The sequence below is a fragment of the Lolium rigidum genome, chromosome 6 (assembly GCF_022539505.1).
Source record: "Lolium rigidum isolate FL_2022 chromosome 6, APGP_CSIRO_Lrig_0.1, whole genome shotgun sequence".
Classification (NCBI taxonomy): domain Eukaryota; kingdom Viridiplantae; phylum Streptophyta; class Magnoliopsida; order Poales; family Poaceae; genus Lolium; species Lolium rigidum.
Genome location: NC_061513.1, coordinates 310,834,670 through 310,858,024, shown reverse-complemented (window position 1 = coordinate 310,858,024; position 23,355 = coordinate 310,834,670). Strand labels below are relative to the sequence as shown.

Below are 23,355 nucleotides of genomic sequence, written 5' to 3'. Positions count from 1 at the left end.
GCGCAGCGCGAGGAGGCGGGCGAAGAGCTGTTCGTCGGAGATGACGGCGAAGTCGAGCGGGAGGGAGGGGGGCTCGCCGCTCTGGGCCGTCATGGTGAGGCAGGCGGTGAGGTAGCGCGCCGGCCTCCAGGCCCTCGCAGTAGACGCGGATGAGGCCGGAGACGACCTCTTCCGGCGGCGCGTCGGCCTGGTTCGGCTGGAGCTGGAGCTGGAGCTGGAAGTGCAGGAGACGCTCGCGCTGGGCTCGGATGTTCTTGGCGGCGCACTTGGCCTGCACGAGGATGCCGCCCAGGTCCTTCTTGGCCATCCGTCCTTTCATGGCGGCCGCAGCTTCTTCCACTCTCTTGGTGTCGGGGAGAAGACGAGACGGTGGCGTCGTGGCAAGGATGGGAGCCTAGTGAGCACCGGAGGTTTAATGGAGAAGGCAGGGGATCCGAGGCGAAACAAAGCTGCTGCTCTCAACGTGTCGATCGCCGAAGGCAGGCGATTTGCACAAAAATAACCCAAAGTGAAAGAAAAGCACAGAGTGACCCTCCGGCGAAACTATTTCACCCATCTAACCTTTTTGTGTGGCGCCCCACACATCGGCGCCACACATGCCAGTGTGGCGCCCCTCCTGCCGGCGCCACACACCCAGCCGACGTGGCGCCCTCGACGCTGAGCTGGTGCGCCCATCCGACGTGGCAGCATGTGTGGCGCCCCTCCCATCGGCGCCACACATGCCCTTACAATTGCCCAAAACATACTGTGAGACAATTCGTATGGGACTTAGCCGTTTTGCGAGCCTCTACGTGTGGCGCCGATGCCACGGGCGCCACACATGCTAGTGTGGCGCCGATGCCACGGGCGCCACACATCCACTTAAGTGTGGCGCCCGCGCCCGCCCCAGCCCGACCAGACCTCATCTTCTCTCTTCTTTCTTCTCTGCTCCCACGAAACCGCCGCCGCCGCCCGCCTCCCCTTCGCCCCCCCCCACCAAATCGACCAAGGAATCGTCAGATCTATCCGGCCAACTTCTTCCTCCTCCATTCCTCAAGGTATTCCCCTTCGATTCCCTCCGATTCATCCACTAGTATTGGTGGATTTGGTAGATTTGGGTATGAACCCTAGACATGGAAATTTATGTTGGTGGATTTGGATATGAACCATTGATATGGAAATCAATGTTGGTGGAATCTACATTGTAGTATATGTGTTTGAACCAAAGATTTGTTGGAACCCTAGATATGAAATTTTACATGTATGTGTTGAAATCCTATGTATGTATGTGTTGAAATGTCTAATATTTGCCTAGCAAATGCATTCAAATTTGTTACATATGCCTAGCAAATGCCTATTCAAATTTGTTGCATTCAAATGTGTGTATGTATGGGTGATTCGAAAGTTAGATATATTGTCTTACATATGTATGTATGTGGTGAAAGGCAAAATTGGAGCTTAGCAAATGCATTCTATTGTCTTACATATGTCTATTATGTGCCTAGGAATGGTATGTCTTACGAAATTCATATGTGTGATGTATTTGGATATGAACTCTCATGTATGTGTGATGTATAGGTGATTCGAAAGTTAGATATATTCTCATGTATGTGTTGCTCATTTTTGTTAGTGGAATGACTCATAACATGGTTGTGTAAACATGTAGGATGGTGTGGCTTCTGGATGAAGAGTACGACAGGGAGCACCGGGCTGTTCATATGACGGAGAGGGGAACGGATCTTCACCCTTTGAAGATTCGTTACCATGGCACAGTGGATATACCGTATGACAAGAGGTACACGGAGTTCATCCAGCCTACCGGTCTTATGTCGTTCATATCGCTTGTAAGCCGTGGGGGGGGCGAACATGAACCCCTCTGCACTCACCGCCCTTGTCGACCGGTGGAGGCCGGAGACTCACACCTTCCACTTGAGGGCCGGCGAGATGGCCCCTACTCTCCAGGATGTTTCCATGATCCTTGGACTACCTATTCGAGGCGAGCCACTGTGTATGAACACAGCTTCTGATGGGTGGCGCGGACAGATGGAGGACCTTATTGGCAGGGCTCCTCCGGCGCCAGCAAATCCAAAGGAGAGAATTCCCGCCGGCGCGTCTTTCTCTTGGATCAGGACTAACTTTGCACATTGCCCGGAAGGGGCCAACGAGGACACTCGGAGGACGTACGCCCGCGTGTACTTATGGTACATGATTTCGAGGACTCTCTTTCCTGACGGTGGGGGAAGCTGGCCCATTGGTGTTGGCTGAAGGCGCTTACTGTGTTGGACAACCGGTGGAGTTGGGGAACAGCGGCACTTGCCTACCTCTACCGGCAGGTGATGACTTGTTCTATGTACTATTTTCCTATAGTAGTGTGCTACACAAAGTAGTAACCAAATGTCTTATGTACGCAGTTGGACGAAGCTTGTCGCAGGACTGGGAGCAGGACTGGGAGCGGCGGTATTGGTGGATGCTTGCTCCTACTTTCCGTATGGAGCTGGGACCGCATATCAGTTGGGCGGCCTAGGGTACTCAACGAGAGGCCATGGCCTCATCACCATGAGAACCCTGATCGGGAGCCCACTTGGGCATACCTTTGGGACAATGTCTCGGAGATGACAAGCGATCCAATGGTCATGTACAGGCAGTACACTGCGGAGTTGGACACTCTTACCGCTGAGCAGGTAACCGATCACTCTTTTGCAATCCTAGTTTTCATTGATTGTACTGGCATGTTCTAAATTCTGAAATATTTGTATGGTGCAGGTGGAATGGGAGCTATATGGTAACTACTACCGTATTGGCGCGGGGATGCCTGACCTCAACCGCAAGTGCACGGAGGAGGCGCTGTTCTGGCGGATGCGCTGCCCACTCATATGCATGTGGCTTGTTGAACACCACCAGCCGCACAGAGTGATGAGACAGTTTGGGCTATATCAGGAGTGCCCACCTCAGTGGCAAGACACGGACAAGGCGCTTCATAGGTAAACTTCTGGAATCATGCGATGGAAGATTGTTGATAGAAGAGGTAGAATCTAACTTCTTGATTCTTGCAGGCTTGATAGGCAGCGGCAGAGGAAGATCACAAATTGGCCAGTCCACCATAGCGGCCACATCGCAGCGTTCCAACACTGTTTGGAAGCGACACGGACTGCTGGCCCTGTGGAGATTGTGCCTCACGACTTGGCCGCTTTCAACAACTACCTGCAGTGGTTCCATGAAAACACGCGTATCGAGTTAGTGAAGCGCGCGTATGCTGACTACATCTTGGACGACCCCATCGAGTTCGATGAGGTTGCGCAAAGCCAGCACGACACCTATGCTCGCAGAGTGAGATCGACTTCTATTGCTTCCGAGCTGAACTTCGTGGTAATGGATTCTCTCATTAACTCGTACATCATCTAGATTGCCATGTGCTCGCTTAAATTGTGTATGCTATGTTTGTCACAGCGGTCGGAGATCCAAAAACAGCCGATGAGTGCGAGGTTATGTGGGACAAGAGCGGGAGAGAAGAAAAGCCTGTCGGACCGTTGCGGAATTTCATTAAGGTATGATCACCAACTTTGAATGTACGTTATTATGTTCGGTGGCTTTGTAACCATGAGTTCCATGACGCTGAACACCGCACGAAAGATGCGGCGGTTAGCCAACTTGCTAGGTTGCCGCGAAGGCGAAATTCCGCAATCCTCCTCTTCTCCAGAGCGGGAGGTATGGACTATTTTGTTGCTATCAAACATATTCTTACTAATTTCAACTTTTGTAATCTCATTTGCTCTTGTTTGTGAAGATTCCTGACGACGACGAAATCCTGAGTCAAAGCATACCTCCAAAGCATACCTCCAAGCAAGCCCCACGGTCTGCTTACCAGTTGAAGCCAAGGGGCAATGCTCCAAACCGGTACACTCCGAAAGATTATGTCAACCGAGGAAAGAAGGTTGTCACTGAGGAGGATGAGGCGCCGCCGCGGAGATCAGGTTTGAGGAGGATGAGGAACGACGAGCCCTTATCTTCAGAGGAGGAGGAGCAGCAGGAGCAGCAGCAACAAGAGCCACGGCAGCGGACGAATAGGATGGCCGTCCGGAAGCAGCCCGTGAGGACGACACGTCGAGGACGACAGTAGGATGTGCTCCGTGTTGTTGTGAACTATATCTTCATAAGTATCGAGTTGTGAACCCTATGTCATTTCGAACCATCTTTGTAATGCTACTTGTTGTTTGAATCTACTTGCTACGATGTGAGCTATGAAGTGTTATATGTGTATGTTCTGAAATTGCAACTTGTTGTCTCCATTGTTGTACTCAAAACTGTTGGAGTTTGGTAGGATTTTTCAGGGTTTTAACACAAGTCAACGTGTGGCGCCCTCCACGCTGGCGCCACACTGCAGTGTGTGGCGCCTGTGTCATCGGCGCCACACATGCCAACGTATATCAACTATTGGGTCGAAAACTTCCAGGGGCTCCGGACGATAAGTCCTTAGCCGTTTTGGCGAGGCTCTACGTGTGGCGCCCGTGGCATCGGCGCCACACGTAGAGGCTCGCAAAACGGCTAAGTCTCAGACGAATTGTCTCACAGTATGTTTTGGGCAATTGTAAGGGCATGTGTGGCGCCGATGGGAGGGGCGCCACACATGCTGCCACGTCGGATGGGCGCACCAGCTCAGCGTCGCGGGCGCCACGTCGGCTGGGTGTGTGGCGCCGGCAGGAGGGGCGCCACACTGGCATGTGTGGCGCCGATATGTGGGGCGCCACACAAAAGGGTTAGATGGGTGAAATAGTTTCGCCGGAGGGTCAGTCTGTGCTTTTCTTTCACTTTTAAGTTATTTTTGTGTAAATCACCCCCAGGCAGGGGAATACAAGTCGCAACAAGAAACTCATGCTGAAAGTAGCGCTACAAGACACAATTCCTTTTGCAGGCGATGGACTGGGGTCTTCAGGCTTTCTTTTGCTTTGACCGCGCTGCCACGGCACGATCGCGTGCAGCACACGCTTTCTCCCTAATTTTTAAAAATATTTGTTTTCCTTTAAAACCAGAAATAGTGCCTGTTTTTGAAATATTTTAAAAATATTAGGGCGTCGGCCTAGAGAAACCCGAGAGGGCCAGCCTGCCGAGACGAGCCCAAAAAAATTAGATTCCTTCACCCCTACTGATGAACCAAACCAGTTGGCTTGGCCAAACCCGGTGAGCCCACGTTAGAGCATCTCCACCGGTGATCCCGATAGTGGCTCCGGTAGTTATTTGAGAGCCGCCATTGTTTTTGGGTTCACACCGCGCGTCTCAAAAAGCGTCGGCACGATTTCGAACCCAATAGAAGTGTCGGTAATCATGTGTCAGCCCCTTCGCGAAGGGCACGCCGGCGCCTCGCGCCACGGCGGTTTTCGTCGTTGGGACCGCCTTGGTAGTGATAGGAGGCGACGGGTCGCATTAAAAACGACGTGTGCTGGACGGTCGTCGGTATCAATAGCTCCCCTAGGAAACCGAAGCGGCGACGAGGACGACGACTGGCCACGCGGCTTCCACCCCATGCGCCTTCAATGCGCGCCCGCCGCCCTTAGAAACAAGCCGACACGCTGCTTTTCTTCCCTGTCGTCCAACCCTAGACATCGCCACCAATCTCAGACCCAAACACATCCACCACCACCTCGCGATGGCGCACAATGCTAAGGGCACTCCGTCCAGGAGGACTACCGACAGATCACGCTCAACCCGCGACATGCAGCGGTGTGGTTTGCCATGGACCACGGCGAGAACTTTGTCGACCTCGCCAGCCGCCCGCGCCAAAGGAGGAGGAGGACAATTGGTCCTCGACTTCTCCGAGAACAACATCGGCAGTGACAGCGACAGCGACGACGCAGACAACCTCGACTACAGCCCCTTCCGGGGGTGCCGCTAGTTTATTTTTTAAAAGTTTTTAGTTTAAATTCGAGTCACTTTTGTATAAAACTAGTCTAAATTCGTATGAATTTCGTATTTCGTAATATTTTTTACATATGATATTTTGGGGGTGTTGTATGGGGGGCGCCGGTGTGGGAACACCATCCCCAAATGGAGGATGCCGTGTCGGCGCCCCCCATACGACAGTGTCGGCGCCCCTGCCGGTGCCTATTTGGGGGCGCCGGTGGATATTCTCTTAGCATGGCGTGACCAGAGGGGGCCAGTTGGCTTGGACTAGCCCGATAGGGCGATAAGTTTTCGGATGAGACGAAAACGCCCAATGCTTTCCTTTATTTTCATCGTCTCTCATTTCTCTCTCGTTGTTCGAAGGCTCAGCTGGGTTGTGCGATTTCTAGCCTATTTTTGTCATTACCCCACCAAATCAAGTAGTTAGAGCAAGTAGAAAACAAGAGAAGCTACTAATGAGATAGCTTGCGGAGGCGTTTTGGTGTTGCTCATTTGGAGAAATGGTGGCGCTACGGTGGGGGTTCTTGGTGTTGGGTCATTGAGCTGTGTGGTGGTGCTAGTGTTGGCTGGGTGACGCAAGGCCACTAGGCGGAGGGGCTTCGCACTCGTCAAGGGTAAATCCTAACCCCTAGCTAATTACGTTGGACGAAGGGGCAATAACAATACCACCAATCCCTGATATGTAACCTATTGGACATCACGACTTGCCAGGATTTGACCCGCCCAATGCTAGGACAAAGACTAGACCATAGATTAAAAACATTGCAGAGTGAATAGAGCACGAGCCATTGGAGAGGTGGTATTTGCTACACGACACACATGGAGCGAGGTACGATGACTATCAACCTCCTCAAAAGAACTAGGGCTTTGCCACGTATGGCCATTGTGCAGAATATTTTCCATGTCACAATGAAGTACTCCCTCTTGTCCATTTTATGTTGCGCATAATTTTTCGTGCAAGTCAAACTATGTAAACTTTGACCAAGAATATAGATAAATAACACAAAGATTTACCATGACAAATGCATATAATATGAAAATATATTTCATAAAAATTCTAAAAAAATTATTCTTGTGTTGTATATGCTTATATTTTTATCAATATAGTTGATTAAACTTTACGAAGTTTGACTTTGGCCAAAGCTTGTATGCAACATATTTTATGTAGGAGGGAGTATATTTCAGAGGGAGACGCCACAGAGCCGAGCTGCATATGAAGAAGAACCCGAAAACTCATTATTGTGAAAAGTTTACGAAGTACATGAATAAGATGATGGAAAAGCACCAATCACACATTGTCGGTTCAATGATTTTGCTTCAGAGATCCTCCGCCTCCCTCACCTTAGCAAGATTGCCGCAGCAACATCGCTCCGCTCTCACCCCCGGGGAAAGCATGCATCATTCATCTTCGTCGGGCTAAAATCTTGGCCCGAGCAAAACACACTCATGGCGGAAATAGTTGGTGGGAGGATGACGAGGGAGAGAAGCACTAGTGCATCAAACCAATCGGCGGCTCGTTTTGTAGAATGCTGACGAGAACAGATGGCGACAAATGGTGGCGGTAGAGGGTTGGCAAGAGAAAGCGGCGGGAAGAGATGGCAGGACAACCAACCTAATCATCCATTTCAACTTTGGCTATGCCAACCAGTTCGGTATGTGGGTGGGCCCCAAGTAATCTGAACCAGTAGACGGGCCTAATCGGCTTCGCCTAGCCCAAGGCGGTAATATTTCGGAATTTTTTAGATACACAAAATATTTCTGAAATTAAAGAAAAATATATTTTAAAAAATTAGCCTTCCTCCTAAGCTAGAAGTGACAACGCAACAAGATAGTGTTATTTCTGGCGAAAGAGTGGTGGTTCACATAATGCTAGCATTAGGACTTTTTTCTAGAAATCTGTATGTCCAAAATTCGTAAATAATATTGGATGTCCCATATAGAAAGAGTGTTTTGAAAAAGATACATTGTGTAGTACCTCGAGAACATTATCTGTGCAAACCTGATGCTTGAAGTTGTTATCGACCGATCAATCTTCACAACCTTACTTATAAGGTAACCGTTTTTCTCAATAAGGAAAAAAACATGTTCATTACTATACCTTTCGTACTAAACGTCTTTGAAATGTCTCTGCATAATTTCCGTAGGCAGATATTTTTCTTGGCATTAGCAGGAGTGAACCATGTGCTTGATGGTACAGAGCAAACTGAATACGGAGCAAAGAAATCTGACCGGCGGGAGGAAAATGTTATGTTAGTAAGCCAAATATGCAAATGTTTGGTTGTTGTGAGATCATTCGTTGATAATTGAGGTTGCTAATTACTAGTCCAGGAACTTAGACAGAAATATCATGTTGAGTTGTATCCATGGAAGCTCTGGCGTGTGGGTTTTCCATTGTTTCAATGATATTCTGCAGCAAATCGCCTCACTCAAAGAAAAACACTCATAAGTGTGTGGTTCATGCCGCACAACACTTCTGCTCCGGTGCTTTCCTCTTGGCAAAGGTCTAGACGGTGAAAATCTTTTCATACCCCTTCGTAAGCCGGGACATAATCGTAGAATTTAAAAGTCTGACATGTACGTCCAACCCTCTAGAGGTCTGTATAGCCTACGTTGTCTTGTACAATTATTTTCTGTATGTATAATGTAGTACTACGGTCACGTGCATGTACTGAAAAGGCGGGACATATAAAAGGATCGTGGACGTCTCCACCTCCATCGCCCCATCCATTTTCCCCAAATCAGGAAAGGAAATATGTATACAGACTAGATGGGCTGGATATAGCACTAGTAGAAAAAGGGGTTTTAGTCCCGGTTCGCAAGGGCCATTAATCCCGGTTGCGCAACCGGGACTAATTATGCGCGACTAAAGGCCCCCCCCCCCTTTAGTCCCGGTTGCTTACGAACCGGGACTAAAGGCCCCGCCACGTGGGCGGCTGGCATGCGCCGGCGCGAAGGACCTTTAGTCCCGGTTTGTAACACGAACCGGGACTAAAGGCTATTTCGAGTTAATTTTTTTAATTCATTTGGGTTTCTAATTATTTTTCACTCCCTCTTTTTTTCTATTTTTTCAGAATTTCTACTATTTCAGTTATTTACATAGTTTAGTCTCTATCTCTAACTACACTTATCTCTAGTCAAATTACATACTCGTGGTCAAACTTCCCGCTCGGTCACCCATCCTCCCACTACTCTAGCACTAGCACGCTTAACTTCCGAGTTCCATTCCGTTCCGCATCCAAGTGCTTCGCGCGCATGTATGTGATAGTAGTATCATATCAATCCTATTAACATGTTGATCGATGTCACATTTCTTTATTGTTTGAATTTTAAATAATTCTTTTAATAAACAAAAGTAATGATGTAATAATAATCTTGAATAAATAAATAAGCATTAACTTTTAATTTTTATTATTTTTAATTTTATTAATTAATTAAATATATTTTTTGCCAAACCTAAAACCTAAAAATTTGAAAATCTAAAAATTGGGTAAAAATGATAGTAATCTTTATGCAGGATGAAATTATTAATTTTAGGTTTTAAAAAAATAAAAATAAAATATATAATCCATAATTTATAGAAAAAACTAAAATCTTCCTGCTTTTGTATTTCCATTTGGAATTTTGAGAATCTAAAAATTGGTAGTTCCGCGCTGGCGTTATCCTCGCCCTCGCCGGCAGCCGGGGCCAGGAGCTGGAGCTGGAACTACAGGAGGCGGTCGCGTTGGGCCCGGACGTTCTTGGCGGCCAGCTTGGCGTGCACGAGGATGCCCGCCATCTCCGGCTCGCTCACAGGTCCATTCATGGCCGCAGCTTCTTCGTGGCTTGTCCCCTCTCTCTCTATCAGTGAGGAAGGAGAAGACCCATGGAGCTCCTCTGCTTTGTACTACCTAGTGCGTGCAACAGGGAGTCGCGACAGAAAACTCATGCCCGCTGCAGACGATGGGGAGTAAATTATAGGAATCTACCACAATTGAGGCGAACATTACGAGTCAGTACCAGTTTTGGTAATTTTAACATGTCAGTACCTACATTGGGGCGTAGAGAACCAATTCGCGCAAAACCATCCCAGACAGCGTTATTAGCACGTTGGTCCCACTGTCGGTTGCCAGCTGGCCAAACGGCCGTTTCTTTGAGCGTTAGGGCACCGAGCCACTTAGCGCCCTGCTCCGACCCGGTCGGACCCCAAAACAGTTTCTTCTCATCCCCATTCTCCCGTGCTCGAGTCCTGGTGGCGGCCGGATGGAGAAGCCGACAATCCCGGGTGGTGGTGGTCGTCGGCGCGGCGAGAGTAGCTGCGGCGTTGGAGGAGTGGCAAGTAGCAACACAGAGAGCGATGTTGAAGATCTGGATGAGCTGTGGCCGTTGCGCCCATCGTCGGCGGCGGCGGATTTGCTCGCCAAGGTTTGGGTGGACAATCTCACGACTTCTGAGCGCTTCACTAATGGCTTCGGCGGCTTAGAGTAAGATCTTGTACCCATTCTTGTAGGCTGGATTATCTCCCGCATCGCTGTAATTTTTTTTGGATTAGGGTTTGCCGTAGATTGATTTGCTGAAATGTACCCACTCTTTGGCGGCGGCCGTATGATTGATTGCTGAAATGTGCTCTCTATATTTTGTCTTTGTAGTTTGGATAATGAAGTATGGGAGGTCAGAATAAATTTGGATGGGGTAGATAACCTTGAGAGGACAATAGGGCGTGATGACATTACATATCAGCAGATTGTTGCCATGATTGAGGTCAGGGGATATAGCATTCTAGATAACATCTATTGCAGACAGCTAGATGGACAGGAGGTATTGGTTGAGAACAGTGCAATAATCTATCAACTGCTGGACATGTTTCAATCTAGTCGAGTTTTAAGCTTGACTGTAAAGAGAAGGGTTGTTCTTGGTAAGAATCAGACTTGTGCAGAGCCAAGTGGCAATGCAGTTGACAATGAAGGATGACAGAGTCAACTATTGTCAAGTGAAGCTGCCAGTAATGTAGGATATCAATTTCCTTACATGTGCACTCAAGAAAGCAGAAATGTTGAGAAGGGAAAGGCAGTACAGAATGATGCAGAAGATGATGCCAATATATTTTTCGACATGGGAGAGGCAGACTTTGCTGCAATGGAGGAGCTAAGGAGGGAGGAAGAAGTGGAAATAGCTGAGAAGATTGAGGAGATCAGAAGGATTCGAGAGGATCCATTTCTTCACTGTGAAGGTGACACCGATATTGAAGATATCTATGTAGTTCCAGATTTGAATGAAGCAGCTAACGAACTCGAACTCGTAACTTGAACCTTTGAAGAAAAGCAGAAGACGGTTAAAAGAGGACCCGGACCAACAACGAGATGTCATTCGTCTGTGCAAATTGATGACATACTAGACTACATGCCATCATCGGATGAAGATGAGTTCCCTGGTTTTCTAAAGGATGAAGATGATGATTATTTCCAACCAATCACAATGGTGGCACCAAAGGGTAGAAAGAGTCGAAGGAAGAAAATCCCCCCAAGAAAATGGTATGATGAGAAGAGGCTTCAACCACATGAACAATTGTGTTTGAAAATGTGTTTTACCAATGTGCAACAATTCAGAAATGCTTTAATTGATTTGCACATTGCACAAAGCAGAAACTACATGTACCACAGGAACTCCAACATAAGGATCATTGTGAAGTGCATAAAGGAGAAGTATCCTTTCTACATGTCAGCATCTGAGATCAAAGGTGAGAAGACATTTGTGCTTCATAAGATGAAGATTCACCATACATGTCCTACAACAACTGAGTCAACAAGGGTCAGTGCTAGATGGTTGGCACATAAATATGAAAGTTTGTTCAGATCAGATACAAACACGGGAATTCAGACTTTGATTGATAGTGCAAGGCAACACTATGGTGTCGAAGTCTCAAAGATGACTGCCTACAGGGCAAAGTGGCTGGATGTTGATGCTGTGCTAGGTGATCATAGAGAGCAATATGTGAGGCTAAGAGACTTTGCCCAAACAATAGTTAATACTAACCCTGGCAGTAGGGTTATTGTAACAACTGTCAGTCCAGCTCCATCGTTACAGAGCCCTCATCCAGGTCCTACATTTCATGGACTTTTCTTCTGCATTAATGGAGCCAGGGAGGGTTTTCTAAAAGGTTGCCGGCCTTTCATAGGTCAGCATTTTCTTACAAAATTAATGGTTTGCATTCTCGAATGATATTTAGGTGCATTGCTGATTTATGAAGCTGCATATATGCAGGGTTGGATGGCTGCTTTATTAAACTATGCACTGGAGCTCAAATCTTAGCAGCAACTGGCCGTGATGGAAATAATAACATGTACCCTATAGCCTTTGTTGTGGTTCCTAAAGAAGATACAGCCAACTGGTGCTGGTTTTTGACGCAGCTGAAATATGCTTTAGGTGGGGAATCAGGAGATTTTGGCTACTACACTATTATGTCAGACAAAAGGTTTGCAACTCTCTTCCTTTTACATTGTGAAGTACCAACTCTCTATCCTTTACATTGTCAAGTACCAAATGCGACTGGCTGAGCTATATTTTTTTCCTATGTTCTATGTATATAGGGCCTCCTCAAAGCAGTAAGTCAAGTATTTCCTAATTGTCCTCAGAGGTACTGCCTACGGCATATATATGCCAACTTTCAAACTGCTGGGTTTAGGGGTGAGGATTTGAAGAAATGCATGGATGCAACCGCTTATGCCTACCACAAAGATCATTTTGATGTTGCCATGGAAAATTTGAAGGCAGAGAGTGAAGAAGCTTGGACATGGCTAAGTAAAATCCCTGTGCACACATGGGCCAGGCATGCATTCGACACTAACTGCAAGACAGATTTGGTCGTGAACAACCTCAGCGATGTATTCAACAGGTACATTCTGGATGTAAGGAAGAAGCCAATCAGAACCATGATTGAAGGGATAAAGAACAAGCAGATGACTAGGCATCATGACAAAAGGGTAGGTGTACGTACAGCTAGATGGGAAATCACTCCTCACTTCACTGAGATGGTCAAAGAAGTACTCTAGATTTTGCACACCAAGGATTCCAGATGTTGATTTGTGGCAAGTTACTAATAGTAAGGGTGATGCAATTCATGAAGTCAATCTGGTTGCAAGGACTTGTGGATGTAGGAGATGGGATGTCACTGGTATGCCTTGCAACCATGCTGTGAGTGCTATAATCAAAGCAAAGCAAGTTCCAGAAGACTATGTGAACCCATTTTTCAAGAAGCAGATGTATGTTGAAGCATACAAGCCAGTCATCTACCCAGTTCCGGGACAACATGATTGGACAAAGACAGAAACTCCAGACATCATACCACCAGAGCTCTACATTTCCAAAGGCAGGAAGGCAAAGAAGAGGAGGAAGGGAAAGAATGAGGTGCCAAAGCCCAAAGACACATCAAGAATGGGAACTATTACTTGCTCGAACTGCAATCTCCAGGGACACAAGTATACCAGCTGCCTCAAGGACTTGAGGCCAGATCTTGTAATCAGAAAGAACAAGCATGCGGTAAATATTTGACTTGCTTTTGTACTTGTAATAGCCTGCAGCACAAGCTCCTATTTAAACTTGTATTACTGCTTTCGAACTTGATAATTCTCTACCTATTTAACTTGTATCTCCTTATTTACTTGTAATAGCCTGCAGCACAAGCTCCACCACCCGATGTTGCTCAAGCAAGTTCACATGGTGCAGCTCAAGCGGCTCGGCATGATACTCCACATGCTGCAGCTCAAGCCACTCCGCATGCTACTAGACAACCTTTTGTGCCACCAAGGATGGCTTCACAAGATGGGCGGCAAGAACAAGTACCAGGTGCAGCTTACACAAGGGGCAGAACTTGGGGATACTTCAACTGTGGCTATGTCAATACTGAAGGGGAAGGACAATCTTCAAACAACTGTGGCTAGAAACAGTTGTTCATGCTATCACTACGGGAAAAACAGGCGCTGCCGTGCAGCGTTTCAATGCCGTGAGCCGCCGCACGGCAAAGAAATCATTGCCGTGCGCAGCAAGCAGCACGCACGGCAACGGCAATCCGCACGGCAACATCTGCGAGCAGCGCACGGCAATGAAGGCAAGCACGGCAAAGACAGAAGCGGCGCACGGCAAAGAATCAAATGACGGCAAAGTACAAGGAAACCTCACGGCAAAGAAAGGAAGACGGCAAAGTCCCTACGTGCCGCACGGCAAAGAAACCACGCACGGCAAAGGCCCCGGGCATTGCCGTGGCTCGCCCTTTGCCGTGCGGACAGGTTAGTTGCACGGCAAAGGCACCTTTGCCGTGCGTTCCTTCTTTGCCGTGCGCCAATATAATTTTTTTTGTTTTTCTTCCTATTTTATTTCATCTAATACTTATATTTATTTGTTAATTAGTTTTTCTTTTTGATGACTATTTATTAGACAATGTGCAATACAAAATTACTCTCCATATATGTTCATCCCCCACATATATCACGGTTTCGGAGCAACCCGCGGTTCGGAAAATCTCCTAATTGTTATCGCCCAACGGTGAGGAAGGTCACACCGGGGAGCTACTTTTGCACCATTAGACCTTGCACCACACTTTGACACATATCATAGGCCCACATGCAAGATTTGGTGGGGTTCCGGTGCTCCGGCGGTCGTTCTCCCCCTCCTCCCCCAAAACAGTGGAACGTGTGCCCCGGCGGGTCTACCCCCTAGATTTCTCCGCGCGAGGGTGCACCAATGTACTTTTTCATTCTTTTAGGTTTGTTTAGGACATATACACATGGAGAACCAAGATTGGGACCCTTTGGCACATACACCCGCAGCTCGAGCCATTATCACACGATCGACGGTGTGCCTGATCTACTAGTTAGGGTTCGGCGTAGGGTTAGGGCTAGGGTCTAGGGTTTAGGGGAGCTACTTTTGCACCATTACACCTTGCATCAAACGTCTATGTTGTAATGGACAACCTTATTGCATTACTGCATTTGATGTCAATCTACCGAGCTATGAGTGAAGACAATTATCTGTTCGTCGAATGCTATCAAACTTTAAGTGATGAAGACATTTTGTTAGTCGAATGCTGCTATGTTGTTCTGAATTTATCTGTTCAATGCTGCTATGTTGTTCTGAATTTATATGTTCAATGCTACTATCTGGATGAGTTTATCATGCTATCAAGAATGTCAGTTGAATGATGTCAAATTTATCTGTTCACTGTTGTTGAAATTACCAGTCAAATTTATCTATTGAATGTTGTTGAATTTACCTGTTGAATTTATCTGTTGAATGTTCTGAATGTATCAGTTCAGCCACCGTCGACGTGCTGACCACGGCGACCACAAACGGGCGGCGCCGCCATGCCCTTGTCACAGAAATGTAAAAAGAGTCTCAGACGTGCTGACCAGGGCAACCATTAAGTGCCGCACCGCCTCAGACGTGCCGACGATGGCGACCAAAACTGGGCGGCGGCGCCCTGCCCTTTAACATATATAAGTAGCAGCACCTTTAACATATATAAGCACCTTTAACATATCTAAGTGCCATATAAAACTGAGACACAATCATAGGATTTTTGACACAATCATAGCATATATAAGTAGCACCATAACAGGATTCAGTCTCATACATAGCTTACAATGTGACACCACAACATATATAAGTACATAATATGGTTTAACATGGATTAACACATATTAGTCTAGGTTCAGCAACATACAACATAGTAGTTAAAGACATCATTCCTGGCATATTCCAGCAATCATCTTCATCTTTTCCTTGTTGACATGGTGAGCTTTCAGAAGATCTGCAAAGTAATATTCTAGCTTCTTCTTCTTCTCTTCCTTCAAAGTAGCAACTTGCCCATCGACACTCCGCATCTTCGCAGCCTCTAGCTCAAACTCCAGCTTCTTCTTCTCTTCTTCAAGCCTACCAACTTGTTCCTCTAACTTATGCATCTTCGCAGCCTCCAACTCCAGCTTTTTATTGTCTTCCTTCAAACAGGCAACTTTGAGCTCTGCCTGCTGCCTCTTAGCATACTCAAGCTCATGAGTGGTAGCCTCTGCAACATACTCCAAAGTGTCGCCCAATTGCTTGTGCAGCTCTAGGTTTTTCTTCTCTAATTCCCTAGTCTTTAAGACTAGCTGGTAGTTTTTTGTAGCAGCATCCACACTCGCATGCATTCTGGAGTCCCTCTCTGCCTCATACATAGCCCACAACTTCACCAAAGCGTTCGAAAGTGGCAATGGCCACTGCTGGTCTACCCACACAACCTTATCACACATCACCTCCTCCTACAAATTAACTGAAATTTAGTACGCTACACAAATAATTAAACTAGGAAGTACAAATAGACACAAATTTTATAGCAATTTCACTAGGCAGCACCACAGTAATTATATAGCCAATTTCACTAGGCAGGACCACAATAATTATATAGGAATTTCAGTAGGCAGTATCACAAAAATTGTACAGACCAAGTATTTAACTCAGCTAAATTTACATAGCCACAGAATACATTTAACTGAGCTGTATCTACATCAACAACAACATTTAACTTAGCACATATATTTTAACTAGGCACTAGCAATGGCAATTTGTACTAACATCATTAAGCAAACAACTTATCAAAGCACTAACAGCATTTGTACTAACATCATTTAACTTAGCAAACAGCGTTTAACATTTAACTTAGCACATATATTTTACCTAGGCACTAGCACTAGCAATTTCTACTGCGCAATAGCAATTTCTACTGACACAAATCAACTTGACCTACCTTGCATCCACATCCAAGGAATCTCCTCCCGGTATTCTCTCCTTCAAAGCAAACATATTTGTACATCGGCATGTCAGGGTTGCAACGAATATCAGAGTCCTCATATCCAGTGAAATCTTGGTCTACAATGTTCTCTGGAATTTAAATTATTTGCAGAGAAAACAAGAATTAGACCTAAAATCCCCAAATATCAGTTCGGGGCCATGACATGCGAGGGTGAGGACACGTCGGAGCCGTGCAATGCTTTGCGGTGGTAGGCAGAGCTCGCATCGCGGCAAAAGCCAGCTTCGAACCAAAAAATCCCCAATTCCCTGCAAACCCTAACCCTAACTATGCACTTACCGGGCGGCGCGGACTGATGTCGTGCCCATGGTCGAAATCCAACAGCAGGCTGTCCTCGCTGCTCTCCCCATCGTTCCATGAGGGCATGGCGACGAGGCGGCCCGGCGGCTTGGCGGCGTGGAGGCGACGGACTCGAGCAGGGGGAATGGGGACGAGAAAACGAGTTCGGTTCCGGGTCCGAGCTGGGCGTTAAGTGCCTCCGTGCCCTAACGCCAGCGGAAACGGCCGTTTGGCCAGCTGGCACCTGACAGTGGGGCCTAAGTGCTAATTTCACTCTCTGGGACAGTTTTGCCGAATTGGTTCTCTACGCCCCAATGTAGGTACTGACATGTTAAAATTACCAAAACAGGTACTGACTCGTAATGTTCGCCCCAATTGTGGTAGTTTTCTGTAATTTACTCGACGATGGGGTTCTGCAGTCTGGGCCCACCGGGCCTCCGTTTGAACGTGATCAGGGCATTTGCGTGCATCAGTGGCTCAGCGCTACAAGACACAATTCTTTCTTCATTTTGAGATAGCAAGACAAATTTTCTTTTTCGATAAAGCATTCAATCCGTTCAAAAGTGAAAGGATTCCTTTTGTAACGATATTTCATAGAAATTGCCACGCCACGAAATGTATTTAAGGAAGAACTTTGGGAAAACACAATTTACAAATAAACGAATTATGAGGAGAAAATTGAAATCTATGGGCGGAGCCAATTCCGTGATGTGCCCTTCGTCCTGCAAAACTAACAAGGAACACACATTTCCAGCGTGTACTATTACGATGGGAACACTTAGCTACCTCTTATTTTTTGCGACCAATTGTAATAGTTCCCCCTTTCTACATTTAATAGTTCAAGATGAAGTTTGTTCAATTCTCGGCGAGGCGATTCAACATATCCATTATCTCATCGGTTCTAATTTTCTTGTAGGATTATTTACCATGTGTATTCTGTTTTGTTCAAGAAAATGAATACTCCAAAGTTTCTGTGATTTACTCTCATATTGTACAGTTAATTTGTATTTATAGTGGCATGCTAGATTTTTTTATTGAAATTCCTATGATTTTTGGTTATGATGATAACTTTTAGGAGGTTCCAATTTATCTTCCCTAGAATATGAGATACTTTCATGGACCAGGAATGGGTGGACTGGCATGAGGCCATCCAACTCGCCAAGTATGGTATCCTTCTGGCTCCCAACACAACGGTGCCGAACGGCTTCGCCATCAGCCTGGGCTGGGTTCTGTGCTACCTCTGCCCAACAGCAAGGAATTCGGCTACGACGTCTTCGAGAGGAGGCAGCAGGAGGCGATGTGGCTCAACCCGAAGTATGGTGATGGTAGCGCCTATTGGTCGGCCTGCTTTCTGAGAAGGGAGAGGCCTCGCCGAAGCACTTTATTGGCGAACAACCACGACTGGAGAAGAACAACGCCGAGCAGACTGCGTTCTAGTCAAGGCCCGGACGCACTGGGAAGAAGGTCCATCAACAACACCCACCAAGTAGCATTCATCCGGGAGGCCACGGTAGGCAGCATCGTCAACCTATTTCACCACGTTGGCAAATATATAACTGAAGAGGCCACAAAAAAATTGAATATAGCTCTAATAGATTATTGTAGTAATAATTTAAAAATCGCATAGTTCACACGTAATAATACTTGATCAAAGGCAAAGGGACACAAGTTTCTTACGAAATAGATGATAGATATGTGTATCCTCGGTCTTATTGGCTCAGAGAAGTGAGCAAGCAATTTTGTGGCGGCCATTCTCCGAGATAGTACCTGTGTTTTTTAAACAACAACCGTTAACACTTTTTCTACTACGTAGCATATTTGCATTTGAATGTTTTCAAATTACAAAAAGAGAATTGTCTTGTAGTGACACAGTAGTAGATGGCGGAGGTTGCAAGCAAGCGAACTTGTGCGTGACCCCGGTCAAGAGGAAGCAAAGGCTGCTGCCTCCTGCAGTCCTGCAGATCCCATCTCCTGCAAAGCTAGCAGCTTTTACGTAGCGCTCGCTGCCATTGGGAACACACCACGCGTCCTCTCAACTTTCCGTTTTGCTTCTTATCTCTCCCTGCCTTGCTCGAGCTCTTCCCCTCTCGTCCTATTCTCCTTCTCCCCTGGCACAACTCAGAGGGAGAGACAAGGCGAGGAGAAGCGGCGGCCATGTCTGGACAGGTGAGCGAGAACGATCTCGGGATCGTCCTCTTGCAGGCCATGCTCGCCGCCAAGAACATCCGCCCCCAGCGCGACCGCCTCCTGCAGCTCCGCCGCCGGCTGGAGCAGCTCAGCCTCGGCGAAGACCACGTGGACAGGATCAAGGAGCTCGGCGGCGACCTCTTCACGGTCTACTTCATCGGCATCGAGTACGGCGCGCGCGTCCTCGCCACCTGCCTCAAGCTGGCAGTCCAGCACGGCGCCCGCTTCTCCGTCAACCTCGCCTTCACCGCCATGTCCGACGAGCAGCTCCACGACGCGCTCCTCGCGCAGCGTCTCCCCGCGCGCCCGACCACCCAGACCGAGGCCTTCTCCCGCGTCGAGATGACCTTGAACTGCGTCAAGGTTATCCAGGACCACCACATCCCGCGCTGCATCGAGCACCTCGTCGGCGAACGCCCGCCCACCGTCTTCGCTATCTACAGTGGCCAGGCCAAGATCGACTCCTCGGACAAGGCCCCGGCCGCCGCCACTGCCGTGGACCTGGACAAGGCGCGCGACTACCTCGACCGCGCCATCACCCTCGCGGACCTCGCCGTCAAGCACATCGACCTCGCCGTCGTCGTCATCTCCAGGTTCATGGACCCCAAGAAGGTCGCCAGCCACGCCGAGTACACCGACAAACGCGCATACATCTCTGAGGTACCTGCACTGGCTACTCGTTTTGCTGCTACTAGATCTGATGTCTATCTCCCTCTATCTGCAAGAACCAATCTATTCATGTATGTAACCAATACTGAATTCATCTTGCTCGCTTCACTGCAGAAGGGACCTTATCCATCAGACTGAGCCATGATTCAACGACGTGCTTCACCTGTTCGAGGATGTCAAGCGATGAAGGGGGTGGGATCCCTTGCATTGTTGATCAAAGCTGTTTAATTTACCTATGATTTCTGTTTTCCAAGTTGCAACCCTATATTTCAGTTCTGTTCGGTTAGATTAAGCTCTGCTACTATCTAGTCTAGCTAGTTCAATTTCTGGACTGCCGTGGTTATCGGATTGATTCTGGGTAATGTAATGTACCTGCATCTATATCTGTGGGTGCTCGATGTTTTTATTCATGCTGTGTGATGACATTTTCTCTGGATCCGTGGATTTCTATCAATAGCATGTGTATGTGTCCTCAGTTTGGTAAAATATTTTTCTCCATTATACTGATTGTGATCGATGATGAATTGATGATAATCAAGAAACTCCTGCAGTGCATGCCACAAATCACTGAAGATGATGATAACCAATAAACCTGTTTGTCTGCAATGTGGTGTTCCTATATTAGCAACGGAGCGTTACATGAGCAAACTGGCCCTAACAGCTGGGTCAATATGCTGTCAGTTTTTGTGTCAATCAATTCCATTTTAGTGTACATTGTGAGTAGTCACCTTTTGTTGAGCCACCGGAAAGCGGTAGTTTTTTTCCGAATTTAAGCTAAAGAGTGATAGTTTTATGCTAAGTGCTCTTTAGGAAGGAGCATGTGTACTATGTAAGGTGCATGGTGCCGCGGTACTACGAGACTATTATCAGAAACCACAATTTTCAAATTTTCATCTAGCACTTTCAAATTACAAAAAGAATTATCTTGTAGTGGCATTGTAGTTCTAGTTTCAAACATAAAACGCACATAGCTTATTTGATAGTATATAGGTTAACATTCTTTTTTATAGAAACAACTGTTGGAATGCATTCAACTACAAACGCAAACATAGTCAAGTATAGGGCTGCAAACGAGTCGACTTAGAGCGAGTTAGGCATGGCTTTGCTCAGCTCATACAAATACTCGTTATTTTTACAAGCTGAGTATGAGCCAAGTTTTACAGCGATCTGTAAAACTTGCTTTATACTCAGCTTGTAAAAATCTCGAGTCAATCTCGATTAAGTTTCAAGCTAAGAAAAATAATTAAAATTTCAATTTTGCTTGCATATAAAATGAAGAAAACTACCATCCACATCATATAAAAAAATAAATTAAATGTTTATATTGGCTTAATCAAATCACATCTAGATTAGATGGATTGAATCTCATCTAGAATATATAAGAAAAAATATTTTTACATGGGATCTTCTATTATATACCTGATTAGATTTTTCGAGCTATTGAGCTAAATCGAGCGAGCTAGTGTTAGCTCAAGATCAAGTCGTGCTTTAATTGAGCTATACAAGACACTCATACTCGGCTTATTTGTTTTCGAATGGATCTCAAGCCGCTCACTGAGTGTAGCCCTAGTCACGTAACATCTACAGAAGGCAGGGTTTTGAGTTTCAAAATAGACAGCCAAGTCATCAAATATGTGGTGGTCCATCTATTTTGGATGGAACTAAAAAATGTTACACATTAGTGAGTAATGGATGTCTAGGTCTTCTAGAATTGACAATTTTTATAGAGAAAATATGAATATTTACAATATCAAATCAGAATCAATTGATCTAAAACATTTTTTACGAAATATTGTACCTCAACATTTCCAAAAAAAATAAAATATTTTGGAAGGCTAGGAAAGCTAAAGTAGCCGTCCAAAACATTTTATAATTTGAAACGGAGATAATCCCTCCGATACATATTCTTAGTCCATAATATGGATGTATCTCGACACATTTTAGTTCTAGATACATCCATATTAACGACAAAAAATATGAATTGGAGGAAGTAATTTTTTTTGTACATTGGATCAAACTTAGTAATTTTTTTGACTTCTGACCATATTTATATGCCTTGTTCATTGGAACAAAGATAGTGGAAAAATTAAAATGGAGGCCTAGCTACACATAACGATTTATCTCCAAACACTCACAATTCGTGTTTCAAAGTTTCAAAAAATCCGAATTAAAATTTTAGAGATAGCCAATGATATATACTACAATGACATAAAATCTCCATACAAACTACCTCATATTCTAGGCTACACAAAAATGACAAATTCTGACCAATTTTATTAGTGAATAGCGCACATTTCAATGACATATTGTAGCATACATCATTGACTATTTCAAGACTATTTCATAGTGAATACATCATGGGCGACACAGATCCTTCTTTTTTTTTGAACATTTCAAAAACGACATTTTAGAGTTTTAAAAGTTCTGAGCAGAAATTGTAGAAGTTGAAAATAGTGTACTCTACCAACCTGAGAAATCTCAACTCGAAAAATACGTATTTTGGGCTGCTCAATAATAATAAAAGCGACATGTAAACACGTATTAACTCCTGTTCCTGCCTTGCTCGAGCTCTTCCGACAGAGAGAGAGAGAGAGAGAGAGAGAGAGGAGGCTAGGAGAAACGGCGGCCATGGCTGGGCAGGTGAGCGAGATGGATCTAGAGATCGTGCTCATGCAGGCCATGACCGCCGCGAAGAACATCCGCCCCCAGCGCGACCGCCTCCTGCAGCTCCGGCGCCGGCTGGAGCAGCTCAGCCTCAGCCCCGGCGACGACGACCACGCGGGCAGGATCAAGAAGCTCGCCCGCGACCTCTTCGACGTCTACTACATCGGCATCGAGTACGGCGCGCGCACCCTCCTCACCTGCCTCAAGCTGGCGGCCGAGGGCGGCGCCCGCCTCGCCGTCAACTTCGCCTTCGCCACCATGCCCGACGAGCAGCTCCACGACGCGCTTGTCGCGCAGCGGCTCCCGGCGCGCCCCACCACCCAGACCGAGGCCTTCTCCCGCGTCGAGGTCACCTTGCACGCCGTCAAGGTTCTCCAGGACCACCACGTCCCGCGCTGCATCGAGCACCTCGTCGGCCAACGGCCACCCATCGTCGGCGAGAGGCGCAAGGCCGACCCCTCGGACAAGGCCCAGGACGCTGACACTGCCGTGGACCTGGACAAGGCGCGCGACTACCTCGACCGCGCCATCACCCTCGCGGACCTCGCCGTCAAGCACATCGACCTCGCCGTCGCCGTCATCTCCAGGTTCCTCGACCCCAAGGAGGTCACCAGTCTCTCCCACTTCACCGACGAAACCACATACATCTCTGAGGTACCTGGCACTACTTACTCGCTTTGCTACTACTACTATATCTGTTGTGTATCGATCTCAGTATATTTGCTGGATCTGTGTCATGACTGCTGCGACTTATTATATGTCCATCGATGTGCATCTTCCTACACTTGAATGAACTACTCTATCAATAATTCAATATCCAATTCATTTTGTTCACTTCACTGCAGAAGGGACCTTATCCATCAGATTGA

The 23,355-nt window shown here is 46.6% G+C and overlaps 3 protein-coding genes and 1 pseudogene across 3 annotated transcripts; all 4 read left to right on the top strand.

Moving 5' to 3' along the window:
• The first annotated feature begins 1,646 nt into the window (after positions 1-1,646).
• LOC124664591 lies at positions 1,647-3,788 on the top strand (annotated as a pseudogene).
• A 6,325-nt stretch (positions 3,789-10,113) lies between these two features.
• Positions 10,114-12,899, top strand: LOC124664589. The gene is made up of 7 exons (XM_047202072.1): positions 10,114-10,334; positions 10,500-10,765; positions 10,862-11,080; positions 11,168-11,401; positions 11,567-12,025; positions 12,112-12,326; positions 12,438-12,899. Exons 1-7 carry the CDS (start codon positions 10,114-10,116, stop codon positions 12,897-12,899), a joined length of 2,076 nt encoding a protein of 691 aa, XP_047058028.1.
• A 6,104-nt stretch (positions 12,900-19,003) lies between these two features.
• On the top strand, positions 19,004-20,247 carry LOC124659520. The gene is made up of 2 exons (XM_047197386.1): positions 19,004-19,813; positions 19,937-20,247. Exons 1-2 carry the CDS (start codon positions 19,121-19,123, stop codon positions 19,958-19,960), a joined length of 717 nt encoding a protein of 238 aa, XP_047053342.1. The 5' UTR covers positions 19,004-19,120; the 3' UTR covers positions 19,961-20,247.
• A 2,203-nt stretch (positions 20,248-22,450) lies between these two features.
• Positions 22,451-23,355, top strand: LOC124664588. Its single transcript, XM_047202070.1, has 2 exons — positions 22,451-23,140; positions 23,332-23,355. Exons 1-2 carry the CDS (start codon positions 22,451-22,453, stop codon positions 23,353-23,355), a joined length of 714 nt encoding a protein of 237 aa, XP_047058026.1.

Coding starts and splice junctions, on each gene's coding strand:
- LOC124664589 (XM_047202072.1), top strand. CDS start 10,114: ATGGAGAAGCCGACAATCCCGGGTGGTGGTGGTCGTCGGCGCGGCGAG. Junction 12,026..12,111: donor AGGTTGCCGGCCTTTCATAG/GTCAGCATTTTC, acceptor GCATATATGCAG/GGTTGGATGGCTGCTTTATT. Junction 12,327..12,437: donor TTATGTCAGACAAAAGGTTT/GCAACTCTCTTC, acceptor CTATGTATATAG/GGCCTCCTCAAAGCAGTAAG.
- LOC124659520 (XM_047197386.1), top strand. CDS start 19,121: ATGTCTGGACAGGTGAGCGAGAACGATCTCGGGATCGTCCTCTTGCAG. Junction 19,814..19,936: donor AACGCGCATACATCTCTGAG/GTACCTGCACTG, acceptor GCTTCACTGCAG/AAGGGACCTTATCCATCAGA.
- LOC124664588 (XM_047202070.1), top strand. CDS start 22,451: ATGGCTGGGCAGGTGAGCGAGATGGATCTAGAGATCGTGCTCATGCAG. Junction 23,141..23,331: donor AAACCACATACATCTCTGAG/GTACCTGGCACT, acceptor ACTTCACTGCAG/AAGGGACCTTATCCATCAGA.